Source organism: Schistocerca serialis, chromosome 1 (assembly GCF_023864345.2).
Source record: "Schistocerca serialis cubense isolate TAMUIC-IGC-003099 chromosome 1, iqSchSeri2.2, whole genome shotgun sequence".
In the NCBI taxonomy this organism is placed as follows: Eukaryota; Metazoa; Arthropoda; class Insecta; order Orthoptera; family Acrididae; genus Schistocerca; species Schistocerca serialis.
This window is the reverse complement of record NC_064638.1, coordinates 1,139,544,242-1,139,557,397: the sequence shown is the minus strand read 5'-3', so window position 1 is coordinate 1,139,557,397 and position 13,156 is coordinate 1,139,544,242. Positions and strand designations below refer to the sequence as shown.

At 42.7% G+C, this 13,156-nt stretch overlaps 1 protein-coding gene across 1 annotated transcript in view; it reads left to right on the top strand.

Moving 5' to 3' along the window:
- Positions 1-13,156, top strand: part of LOC126455967 (Down syndrome cell adhesion molecule-like protein Dscam2) — a 358,909-nt gene that overhangs the window by 191,657 nt on the left and 154,096 nt on the right. The window contains exon 18 of the mRNA XM_050091727.1: positions 10,203-10,349. Coding sequence (XP_049947684.1) covers positions 10,203-10,349 — 147 coding nt within the window. The remainder of the gene's footprint in view (positions 1-10,202; positions 10,350-13,156) is intronic.

Sequence of the window (13,156 nt, the reverse complement as noted above, 5' to 3'; positions counted from 1 at the left end):
CACCATGCCCTGAAATGAGTGGGACTATACCCTAATCCTTTCCACATCTCCTACAGTAGTGTTCCATTACCCACCCAACCTCCACAACATCCAAGTTCATCCCTATGCCACTCCCACTCCCAACCCCTTGCCACAAGGCAAGACTCAGGTGCAAGACCTGCCCAGTCCACCCAAATGGTACTTCCTACTCCAGCCCTGTTGCAAGTGCGAGTTATGGATTCTAATGCAAAGAGTGCTACATCGGCAGATGCAGCTTCAGTCATGCACACAGATGACATGATCTGTAACTCAGTGAGTGTGGTCGGCAGGGGTATGCTCCCACACACAGTAGCATGAGCTTCAGATGTAGGGGGAAGGCCACTGATGTACTCTGGCTGTTTCCTGGTGGTACTTGCCCTGTGCATTGTCAGTGTGGGTCTAAGCTGCGTGGCAGGCAAAACACCTGTCTTTCATGCAAATGGCGCAGTTACTAGCTACATTGGTGTCTCAGAGACCTTCTACAATCACAGCTGTGGTCAGTGAAAGTCTGGCATTCCAGAAGGTGTTAATCCTGGCTGGGAACCAGACAGATATGGAGGTGGACATCACCATGAGGGGACAACCTGACAAGGATGCACCCACAAGGAAACACCCTTCTTCTGAGAAGACCTCTGCAAAGAAGCCTGCTGCCTCTAAAAGTAAGGCACCTAAGGTGCACACAAAGAAGAAGTCCTCTTCTGTGGGTATAAAGGCCGCCAAGAACGACCTCCCCACCAAAGATGGTTTCCAAATGCCAAACAGGAAGCACACTGCCAGGGCAGCTGTGCTCACACAGGCACAGCCATTACAGACTGCAAACAGGTATGTCACATTCACTGACATGCCAACCGATGACATCAATGCACAATGGAGTAGACCAAAGATGACCACACCTCTTCCCATTGTTATACAATGGTCAAGTGATTTCAATAACTTTCCACAGCTCTTAAATAGTGTGGACCAGTCTAAATCTTCTGTTATGATTAAAACAGCAGGCTGTGACACTTTAAAGGTCATATTAAAATCACGTGAGGATTACGATGTGGTTACAGGTGTGGCTAAGACCCAAGTTCTGCCATACTATACCCAGTCGTCTGAACTGCTCAAGTTGCTCAAGGTAGTCTTCAGCAAGCTACCTTTTTAAATGGACACAGTCCACCTCAAAGAGGAGCTGGAGGAATTAGGTTTCAGCATCCGAGCGGTTTCCCACATGAAAAATGCCTTACACCAATAAACAGACCTCACTGTTTATGGTTATCCTGATTGATAACGTAGAAAATTCCAGCTGAAAAGCATCATGAATGTAACTGGAATACAGGTCAAAAAATTTTGCAGCAAAGTGTCAGAGGGCGCAACGTTTTTAGTGCCGAGGCTTGAATCATGTAGCTAGGTTCTACACTATGCCACCCAAAGGCATAAAATGCGCTGGGTCGCATAAAATTTTGAGTGCAAAGCAAAGCCAGAGGAAACGCCCCAGTGCTCAGCGCTGCAATTTCACCCAAAAGCATGTTGCTAGCTACCACAGGTGTAACACCTTCCGAAAGGCAGACACTAAGCAGCGTGCCAATAACACCCCAGCCAGACATGTTACTCCTGGCCTTAGTTTTAGTAATGTCACGAGGGGAAAGTGTACCCCCCCCCCCCCCAAACCCCCCCTCCCCCCCCCCCCTAGGCTGTACCAGCACAGCCTCATGTGGAAAAGCATGCAAATGGTCATTGCTCGGCGCTATGTAAATCACGCTGGCCAGTGGGCTGAAACGATCACCGCAGACTCCTTCGCAAACGAAGTTGTTAGCGAGTGCAGACCAAATAAGGAACACCTGGCTGCCTCCACTGCTAATGAAGTCACCAATGGGCATGGACCAAATAGGGAATGCCCAACTGGCCAACAAGCCATGGTAGATGTTTACGGGAATGGATCAGAGAGAAACACCCGTGAAATGTAAACACCTCTGCAAACGAGGACAGTGCTACAAACTATGATGACTTAAGAGATGGGCTTCACTCTCTCATTAAAACAGTCAAATAGTTGCTCCAGAGTCTTCCCACCATCCTTGTGATGGCAGTGCAGATGGCCCTCATGGCCAACAACCAACAGGCAACACAGTTGCACCATCCCTAATACAGTGTATGGTTTAACTGTATGCATGTGGAATGCATACAGCAAATGTCCTCAGGTACAAGAGTACCGACAGTTCTTTCGTGATGGGGCAGTTGACATCTGCCTCATCTTGGAAACCTTCTTAAAACCTGGTGTCCATGCACGGGCAGCAAATTTCATTTGTCACCACACTGATAGGCCTACAGCGGATGGTGGCACTGCCATCTATGTTAAGACCTCATTGAAACACCGCATTGTGCAGCTCCCTTAACAGCATTGAGGCCACTGCTGTTGCAGTAGAGACACTGTCGGGTTGGATTACATTCATCTCAGTTTATCGGCGAACTGGAAGGCCACTAGAACGCAGGGATGTTGACGCATTACTGTCTCTCCGCAGTAAACTCTTTATAAGGGGGAACTTTAATGCAAAACACTCTGAGTGGCATTCTAGTGTAACAAATAACAATGGTCGCCGTCTACTGCGTGTAGTTTGGCAGCACAATGCAGTAGTTTTAGGACCATATGACCCAATGCACTACCCAAACAATGCACACAGCTGCCGTGGTGTGCCTGACATCATGGTGGTAAGGGGAGTCGGACACCTCACTACTACCACAACTCAAGGCACTGTCTCATTCGACTATCTACCGGTCATTTTTGACGTAGATACTCATCATGGCGTGGAGCCACTGAAATGACGTCAACAGCTAGGAAGGGTAAATTGGGAACAGTTTAGAGAGGAGCCACAAGACCATCCCAGACCCTTATATCATCAGCGCAGATGAGACACTGCAGCATCTTACAGTGGACACTCTCCAGGCTGTAGACGCTGCCACATCCTGGGCTACACAAAGGCCATCTGACAGATCACATCAGCTCCCCCCTGAGATACTGCAGACCATTCCGGACAAAAACAGGCTTTCTGCAAATGGCAAATTACATGCCATTCTGCCACCAAATGCCACCTAAACCGCCTGTGCTGTGAGGTAAAGGTGGCCATGGAAAACCACAGAAATCAAAACTGGGCAGGCAAAATAGGCATGATTAGCATTGAAGATGGCTCTGCCTGGTGAATAACCAAGCAGTTCTTAAGAAAAGGGCACCATCTTCCTCCTCTACAAGTCAACAGAGGGGTTGTCTGTGACCCTGACACCAAGCCTAATCTCTTGACTGACAGCTTTGCAAATAGCTTCACGCTGATAGAGGATAACATAGATAAAGAGCACATACAAACTGTGCAACAATGGCTGCCCACTTTCCTCGTAGAAGATGCAGGCAATGCTATAGAGTCCATCACAGAGGAAGAAGTAGACATTCAACTTCACTCCATAAATACCAGGAAGGCATGTGGCTGTGACCACGTGGAAGCTCTTGTGCTGAAATGACTGCCACCTGATGCACTGCAAGCTATCACAAATGCCTTAAACTATGTTTTGTGGACTGGCGACTATACCTCTGTGTGGAAACACATGGAGGTGGTTGCCTCTTCCAAACAAGGCAGAGATGCAAGGTTTCCACAAAACTATCGGCCCATAAGTCTGCTCCCTGTTCTATCCAAAGTCTTTGAAAGAATCTATATTAAACGTATCTTTGAGCACATGAACAGGGAGGGATTGATTCCCACAGAGCAGTTCGGTTTTTGACCCAGCCATAGCATGCAACACCAACTACTGCAGGATGTTGAGGACGTGATGGGAGCTCTGGCGCACCTAGAGTACTCAGGGGCAGTATTTCTTGACGTCTACAAGGCCTTTGACTGCGTGTGGCATGAGGGCCTTTCTAAAAGCTTTTTATACTAGGGTTCTGACACCACATGTCAGACTCGTCACATCATGTCTGCGTGACCAGATGCTTCACCTTTATGCTGAAGGTGGCATCTCAACAAATAGACCTATGTGAGTGGCAGTGCCACAGGGGTCAGTTCTCGGCCCCCTGATGTACTCTGTGTATACACCTGATGGGCCACGCACCAACAGAGTATCACTCACACTTTACACAGATGCACCACACACTATGCGTGTTCCCTAAGAGTCGACGTCATTCATCACTACTTACAGGAAGCATGCAACACCCTGGGGTCTTGAGCAACGAAATGCCGACTGAAATATAATGCCACTAAAAGCCAGGCCGTCGTAATAGACATAGACTGCCTATGGACCTTCAGCCATTGTGAATCATGGGAGTCCCCATCCCCTGGTCTCGCAAGGCTAAATAGCTAGGGATAACCCTCAATAGGCACCTTACCTGGAAGCCGCATGTCCATGAGGTCTGGGGGAAAGTGAATGGTAGTTTGAAGGCGCTATATCCACTATTCAACCGACAGTCAGCACTTCCTCCACACTGCAGAATTACGCTATATCTGGCACTGATCCAACTAATGCTAGATTATGTGTCAGCAGTGTGGAGGAAGGGAGCCAATACACACATACATCAGCTCCAAGGGGTGCAAGTGAGAGCTCTTCGACTCACCTTACTCCTACTGTGAGACTACCTGACCAGGGCCTTGAATGAGGAAACAGGGATTGCATAAAACATACTGCTCGACAGTTCTATGAAGCATTGCAGCAGTCTGATAATAGGCTCATTTCAAGTCTGGGAAACTAGCAGCACCGGCGATGGACTACCAGATGGCCCGACCTGCTTTAGTAGTGAGATAGTTGGTAACACAAACACGTCAATGCTCCAGATGCAAAGAGTAAACACACAAACGTTAGGAAAATAAAGCAAACATGGAGGAACCATAGGAATAGTTGGAGAAAACCTGCACAAACACAGACAGAAAGAGCTGTCCTTTAGGAAAAGAGCAGGTGGTGTACAATTTCAGGTTTATCCTACCCCATCAGAGCCATGCAACCTATGCTAGTGTGTCATATACCAACCCAGGCCATATGGATGATTCCCCTCACCACCAGCTTCTCTGAGCTATGCAAATGTGAGTTGGCCTTTCAACACATCCTCTGCTCCCATAATCATCCTGGTCTGAGCCTCCAATAACACAATGTCCATGCACCCTCCACCCAACAGTTTCCCCTTCCTCCTTCCTGTCACACCCTCCCAATTCATGTCTCTGCATCACTTTCAGCATATGCTGCTTCTATTGGATCCGACAACCATGCTTCACATGCCTAACCCACATACCTGCCACCCTTCCCTCCTGCATTCCTAGCTGGCAAACTGGCTGTCTCCCTATGAGCGACTAGCAACTCACCCCTAATCCTCTCCATGCCCCCACCTCCATCTCCCTCTACCCATCCCACCCAACGTCCTATCCCCCTCCTTCCCCCATAACCTAGTCCATCTGCCAAAATGCAGCATTGCCACTGTTAGTCCAGCCAGCAATATGTAGGAGCATAGGTGTGTGTGTGTGTGTGTGTGTGTGTGTGCGCGCGCGCGCGCGTGTGTGTGTGTGTGTGTGTGTGTGTGTGTGTGTGTGTGTGTGTGTGTGTGTGTGTATGAGTCTTTTTGTATGTGGTCATCAACAACTCTGTGCTTCTGCTTCTTTTTGCTGAGTAGTCTCCTTTAACCGAAAAGTACTAACAAATACAGCAGTGTGCAGACTCCAGAAGCAATGTTTGTTTTTGTATCATCTGCAACTTACCCTGTCTGAATACGGTGTTGTATTAGCTAACATAAATAAGGAAATAAATCATTGAAGAGCACCTAAGTTTGGAATACATTGTTAGTAGCATATAACACCCTCTCATGCTGATGATAATGGCACCAGTTCCACAAGACATTATTCATCATTACATCATCTCAGAGGTATCCAATAGGATTGAGATGTGGTGAACTGAGAAACCAAGGTAATACACACATGTGTATGGGATGTTTTCTAGTGCACTCTGATCCCAGTTATGAGCAATGGAATCCTGTATTATTTCCCTGAATAAACTGGACCTCTGTGAGGTGGTGTAGATGAACAAATTAGTGCATACAGCCTGTTGTCACAACTCCATATAATTTGCTTGAGAGTTCATGCTAAATGTACAAAGCTTTCCATTTCACATAATGTAAATAATAATATGAGGATCACCATCCCAAACTGTATCCTGTTGGCAAAAGGATGCATTGCTTCAGTCATTCATACTACCATGTTCCTTATATCACAATTTTTCCCACGGTTCCTGTCCATTCTATTTAGTTACTATGGCACTTTCCTTTGTACTCTGTTATTTGAAGTTATCAGTGTACTCAGTCTCATAGTGATGTTATATTTTACGATTGTATGGATCTCACACAGCCTTGCCCATCAGTAGATTGACAATTGATCTTTAGCAATTTGCCTCTTTTTGAACCAATAAAACATTGGGTAATTGATCTTTAGCAGTTTACCCCTTTTTGAACCAGCGAAACATCAGGGAACAAGTGGGGGTTCTAGTTATCCAGATGTTGTTGACCATTTCAGTTGGCCTTAGATACAACATATTCATCAGAATCTCTTAGCTCACACAATACTCATAATGCAGTGGTATGAGAAAGCTGCAGGACATGTAAGAGTTCCAAGATATACTACCCCCATGTGCATGTCAAAGACTAGTCAGCAGTCAGATCAAGGTCTAGCGTTTTGTGTGGCTTATCCTGCCAGACATCAGAAAAAAGTGGTAAAAGAAGAATTTAAAAAGAATAAAACTTTCTCTTAGATTTTTAAGGGCAGAACATATTTTTTCTTTGAAATACTTGCAAAAGATTACATATAGTAGTCAAGGCAACCACAGCTGTGAATATACATCTTGGAAATTAGAAAACTGCTTCCGCTGAATGAAAATCTTTTTTATTGGACTCACAACTGATTTCATGGCATCACATCCACATCTCTAGGTGAACAGAAATCTTAGGGCATAAGATGATCAACACTGGAGATATATGGAAAATCCAACATTCATTGTCAAAGAACGCTAAACTGCTAATGAGGCAGTATGTCAAAAATAAAAGCTGCAGCATAGTAATCCAGTTTCTAATTAATTGTTAAGACCAAAAATTATAACCTGATGGTGTATATGGTGTATCTGTCAACTACTTTAAAAGATAATTAGTGGAAACCAATGATAGGCCCACTGCTGGATTTCGACTAGAAAAATCAGTAGCATTATTCAGGAACTTGATCTTATGAGGCACAGAGGACACTACCTCGAACAGTCTAATACACTACTGGCCATTAAAATTGCTACACCAAGAAGAAATGCAGATGATAAATGGGTATTCATTGGACAAATATATTATATTAGAACTGACATGTGATTACATTTTCATGCAATTTGGGTGCATAGATCCTGAGAAATCAGTACCCAGAACAACAACCTCTGACCGTAATAACAGCCATGATACACCTGGGCATTGAGTCAAACAGAGCTTGGATGGTGTATACAGGTACAGCTGCCCATGCAGCTTCAACACAATACCACAGTTTATCAAGAGTAGTGACTGGTGTATTGTGACAAGCCAGTTGCTCGGCCACCATTGACCAGACATTTTCAATTGGTGAGAGATCTGGAGAATGTGCTCGCCAGGGCAGCAGTTGAACATTTTCTGTATCCAGAAAGGCCCATACAGGACCTGCAACATGCGGTCGTGCATTATCCTGCTGAAATGTAGAGTTTCAGAAGGGTTGAAAGAAGGGTAGAGCCACGGGTCATAACAGATCTGAAATGTAACGTCCAATGTTCAAAGTGCTGTCAATGCGAACAAGAGGTGACCGAGATGTGTAACCAATGGCACCCCATACCATCACGCTGGGTGATACGCCAGTATGGTGATGATAAATACACGCTTCCAATGTGCGTTCACTGAGATGTCGCCAAACACGGATGTGACCATCATGATGCTGTAAACAGAACCTGGATTCATCCGAAAAAATGACATTTTGCCATTCGTACACCGAGGATCGTCGATGAGTACACCATCGAAGGAGCTCCTGCCTGTGATACAGCATCAAGGGTAACCGCAACCATGGTCTCCGAGCTGATAGTCCATGCTGCTGCAGATGTCGTCGAACTGTTTGTGCAGATGGTTGTTGTCTTGCAAACGTCCCAATCTGTTGACTCGGAGATCGAGACGTGGCTGCACGATCCGTTACAGCCATGTGGATAAGATGCCTGTCATGTCATCTGCTAGTGATACGAGGCCATAGGAATCCAGCATGACGTTCTGTATTACCCTCCTGAACCAACCGATTCCATATTCTGCTAACAGTCATTGGATCTCATCCAGTGCAAGCAGCAATGTCATGATACGATAAACCGCAATTGCGATAGGCTACAATCTGACCTTTATCAATGTCGGAAATGTGATGGTACACATTTCTCCTCATTACACGAGGCATCACAACAATGTTTCATCAGGCAACGCTGGTCAACTGCTGTTTGTGTATGAGAAATTGGTTGGAAACTTTACTCATGTCAGCACGTTGTAGGTGTCACCACCAGCGCCAACCTTGTGTGAATGCTCTGAAAAGCTAATCATTTGCATATCACAGCATCTTCTTCCTGTCAGTTAAATTGTAGCACGTCTTCTTCGTAGTGTAGCAATTTTAATGGTCAGCAGTGTATTAAAGGCATGAAAATAGGGGAGCTGATTATTTTCATGCCTTTAGTTTTAAACTATTTGAGGTTGTGTGCTCTGGACCTTGTGAGATCAAGTTCCAGGATAGTGGAATTGGTTTTTCTGCAATTGAAATTCAGCATTGGACCTATCACCAGTTTCCACTATTTATCTTTTGAACTAGTTGACAGTTACACCATCAGGTTATAATTTTTGATGTTACCAATCAATTGAAGATTTGGATCATTAGATTGTAGCTTTTCTCTTCAACATACCGCCTCCTTCGTGGTTTATTTTCATGTCTGAATTGTTGGTAAATGTTGGGTAATCCATATATCCCAATGTTGATCATTATGACCTAAGACATATGTTCACATAAAGATGCGATTGTAATGCCACAAAACTGTCTGAGAGACCAATAAAATGAATTTTCATGCACCTGAAGTAGTTTTTTAATTTCCAAGGTTCTTTGACATGAACTACACTTTCACACTACTAGTAAGTCTAATCAGTCAACAATACTATCTGATGGGTTCCCACACCCTTCATTTTTTGTCTCTAAACATCTTCTCTTTTCTTTCTTCTTATCACCTTTTTTAAATTTCGTGTAAGTAGTGTACAATAATACTCTAAATTACAAAATGGATGTGTAAAGTAAGTGTTGTCTTTATTGTAAGTCAGATAGTCACTTCAGAGTTGGAATGTTGCTAAGCTGTCAGCCTATATAAAAGTACAGTTGTTCAAAAAACTGCCTTTACATTCATTCAGTTTTATATTTAAAACATTTTAATACTGTTTGTTATGATAACTGTTGTATTATGGATAAGTCATATTGTGGCAATGCATTCAGTGGTTAAACAGAATTTTGCTGATGATTCGCAGTGTTATTTGATGCTTGCAAAGATGTGTTCACTGAGAAGTTTCTTTCTTTATGCAAGATTGCACGAAACAATGAATTACAGATCTTTAATAAAAATGGTACAATTCTTGTCAGGCTCAGCACACATAGGAAACTGATTCTGTCGCTCACTTTGTATTTGCTTTAGACCTCATTATACTGTAACAGACATTCAAAAATGGTTCAAATGGCTCTGAGCACTATGGGACTTAACTTCTGAGGTCATCAGTCCCTTAGAACTTAGAACTACTTAAACCTAACAAACCTAAGGACATCACACACATCCATTCCCTATGCAGGATTCGAACCTGCGACTGTAGCGGTCGCACGGTTCCAGACTGAAGCGCCTAGAACCGCTCAGCCACTTCGGCCAGCAACAGACATTATCTGCTGTGCTATACTGTTGGGAATTCTCAGACTCATAAACCTTTGGTTTACCATTGACTCAGAATCACCAACACACTCTGATGAACAGTACACAATCTGAAGACAGTACAGTCATGTGCCACATATTTCTACTACAGCAGCTTTCTTTAACATAGTTGCTCTTCAGTATATATTTCTGTGTCTTTATTTGACACATTTTGCATGGTTATGCATTCTCTGGTGTTTGTGACATTAGAAACTGATACCTTAATATTCTTCCAGTTCCTGAGGCTCCACCTCTGAATGTGACATGTTCTGCATTGTCGTCACAAAGTATGAAAGTGAGCTGGGGTCCACCACCTGCTGGATTCCATGGGGGTATTATTCGTGGCTATAAAGTTGTCTATAAGCCTGTCATTTCAGACTCAAGTAAGTATTTGTGGCTCATTGTCCTGTATTTATTTATCAGCTGTATAAATAAATGCCAATAAAAGCTATCATATAAAAGTACTGCTGAATAACTGATGAGTGTGTACAAGCTTCAGTGTATTGGTGGAGGAGAGTAAATAAATAATAAGATAATTATAGGACAAAGTGAAATGTTTTATGTATTGCAGCTCTGTTTTTGAGAGTTGTTTACTCTATAGAGACCAATTTAAAATATTATAAATGCTAGGAATTGGATGAATATTGCTTTGTTTTACCCAAATTCCTCATCCAGTTTTTTAGGCAAGTAGCCTCTACCCAGAAGCATTCAGACACAAACTACATGGTATCTTATGAGGATTAATACAAAATTTCACCCACTTGTTAGCAGCTACTTTTCCTGAACAATACATCTTGGCCTTCACAGACTGAAACAGCATACCACACACTAACCTGACAAGAGAGATTCAGAACTTTAAAAATGGGAAGACACCAGATTTTGATGAATATGGCTCTGAGCACTATGGGACTTAATATCTGAAGTCATCAGTCCTTTGATGAAAATTGTGTAAATATGATAAAGACAGCCAGGATGCTAGGCTTGCATTGGTTGTTCAGAGTACTGACGGTCATCTAAAATGTGAACAAAAGACTGAACAAAAGTAGCCATTATATACTACCCAAAAGATGAAATGAGAAAATTTGATTGGCTTCATTCTGTTGTCACTTGCCTTGAAGCCATTAGAATAATAATAATAATAATAATAATAATAATAATAATAATAACAATAATAATGAAGCAGGTTAAAGAAGTAGTGGGAAAAAGTCATATCCAAAAACAATATAATAGGACAGGAAATACTCACAAGAACATAAAAGGCCTCACAATTCTATGTCCAGATGGAAATTTACTGTGAAATAATAAAATACAAAGGAAAAAGTTCTTTATTGCCATTACTGTTTCTAATAGTCATGAACTACATCATGGTGACAAACAGACCTGATATTTTTGAGGAAGTTAATCTAGAAGAAGGTATTAGTGACCACAGTGTCATTGTGGCTTCTATGTCAGTGGAAGTTGCAAAACAACCAAAGAAACAGCCTAGAGTTGTCTTGTTTGGGAAAGCAAATAGAAGTGTCATTAATGAATATCTTCATAGTCAGCTCCAAGCACTCACCACAGGACACAAAGATATTGAGCATCTTTGGTCGGAATTGAAAGGTATTGTCCACCAAGTGCTAGAGAAATATGTGCCTAGCAAAAATATAGGGGAGGGAAAGGATCCACCGTAGTTCAACAAACATATTAGGAAGTTGCTGAGAAAGCAGAGAATTTTGCACAGTCGTTTTAAATGTAGTCTTTGGCCCACTGACAAACAGAAATTATGTGGAATGAAAGCAGCTGTCAAAAGGTCAATGAGAGATTCTTTTAATGAATTTGAAAGCAATATTTTTTCCGCAGATTCTAAAAATAACCCCAAAAAATTTTGGTCATATGTAAAATCTATGAGTGCTACAAATAATTCAGTACCTTCTCTTGCTGACAGTGTGGGCAATGTAATAGATGATGATAAACAGGCCAAAATTCTAAACTTAGCTTTCAAGAATTCATTTACAGTAGAAGACTGCAGCACCATTCCCCCTTTCAATTATCGAACAAATGCAAGGATGACTGACATAGTGTTTAGCGTATCTGGGATTGTAAAACAGTTAAAATCCTTAGACACCAGGAAGGCATCTGGCCCAGACGGTATCCCCGTAAGATTATATGTTGACTATGCTATAAGTATAGTGCCAGTCTTATCCATCATCTATCAGAGTTCAATGAAACAGCAGAAAGTTCCACAGGACTGGAAGAAGGCCCAGGTCATAGCAATCTATGAAAAGGGTAAAAAATTGGATGCACATAATTACCAGCCAATTTCACTGACACCAGTTTGTTGTAGAATCAAGCAACATATTTTCTGTTCAGACATAATGACCTTTCCTAGACTCTGAGAAGCTCATCTGCAGAAACCAGCACGGTTTTAGGAAACAGCGGTCATGCAAGACACAGCTCCCTCTTTGTGCATGATATACAACATGCTCTAGATACCAGCTCCCAGGTTGATGCCATATTCCTCGACTTTCGAAAGGTATTCAACTCAGTTCTGCACTGTCCCTTGCTCCAAAAAGTCTGTGCTTATGGTCTAGCCGATGACATATGTGGTTGGATAGAAAGTTTTCTAACAGGCGAAGAGCAGTATGTAGTCCTGAAAGGGGGAAACTTCAACAGGAACAAGTGTAACATCAGGTGTGCCCCAGGGCAGCATAATAGGTCCAATGCTTTTACGATTTACATAAATGATCGGTTGATGGTATTGACAGCTGCATTAGTCTGTTTGCCAATGATGCTGTAGTCTACAGAAAAGTAGTATCACACAAAAGTTGTGACCAAACAGTGAGGATTCACAAAAAAATAAATCTATAAAGTTATCTGGCAGGTATCTATTGTATGTAACAAAGCAAAAATCCCCACTAACGTAAGAGTATAAAATAAATGCCCAGTCTTTGGAAGTGGTAACATCCGTCAAGTATCTGGGTGTAACTATTCAAAATGATCTCAAATGGACAGATCAGATAACACAAGTAATGGGTAAGATGAACTCTAGTTTGCAGTTTATTGGTAGAATCCTGAAGTGATGCAGTCCTTCAACAAAGGAAATTGCTTACAATACTTTAGTTCGTACAGTCTTAGAGTATTGTTTGTCTGTATGGGACCCTTACCAGTCAGGTCTGATTCAACAGATTGAGAAGGTCCAAAGAAGAGT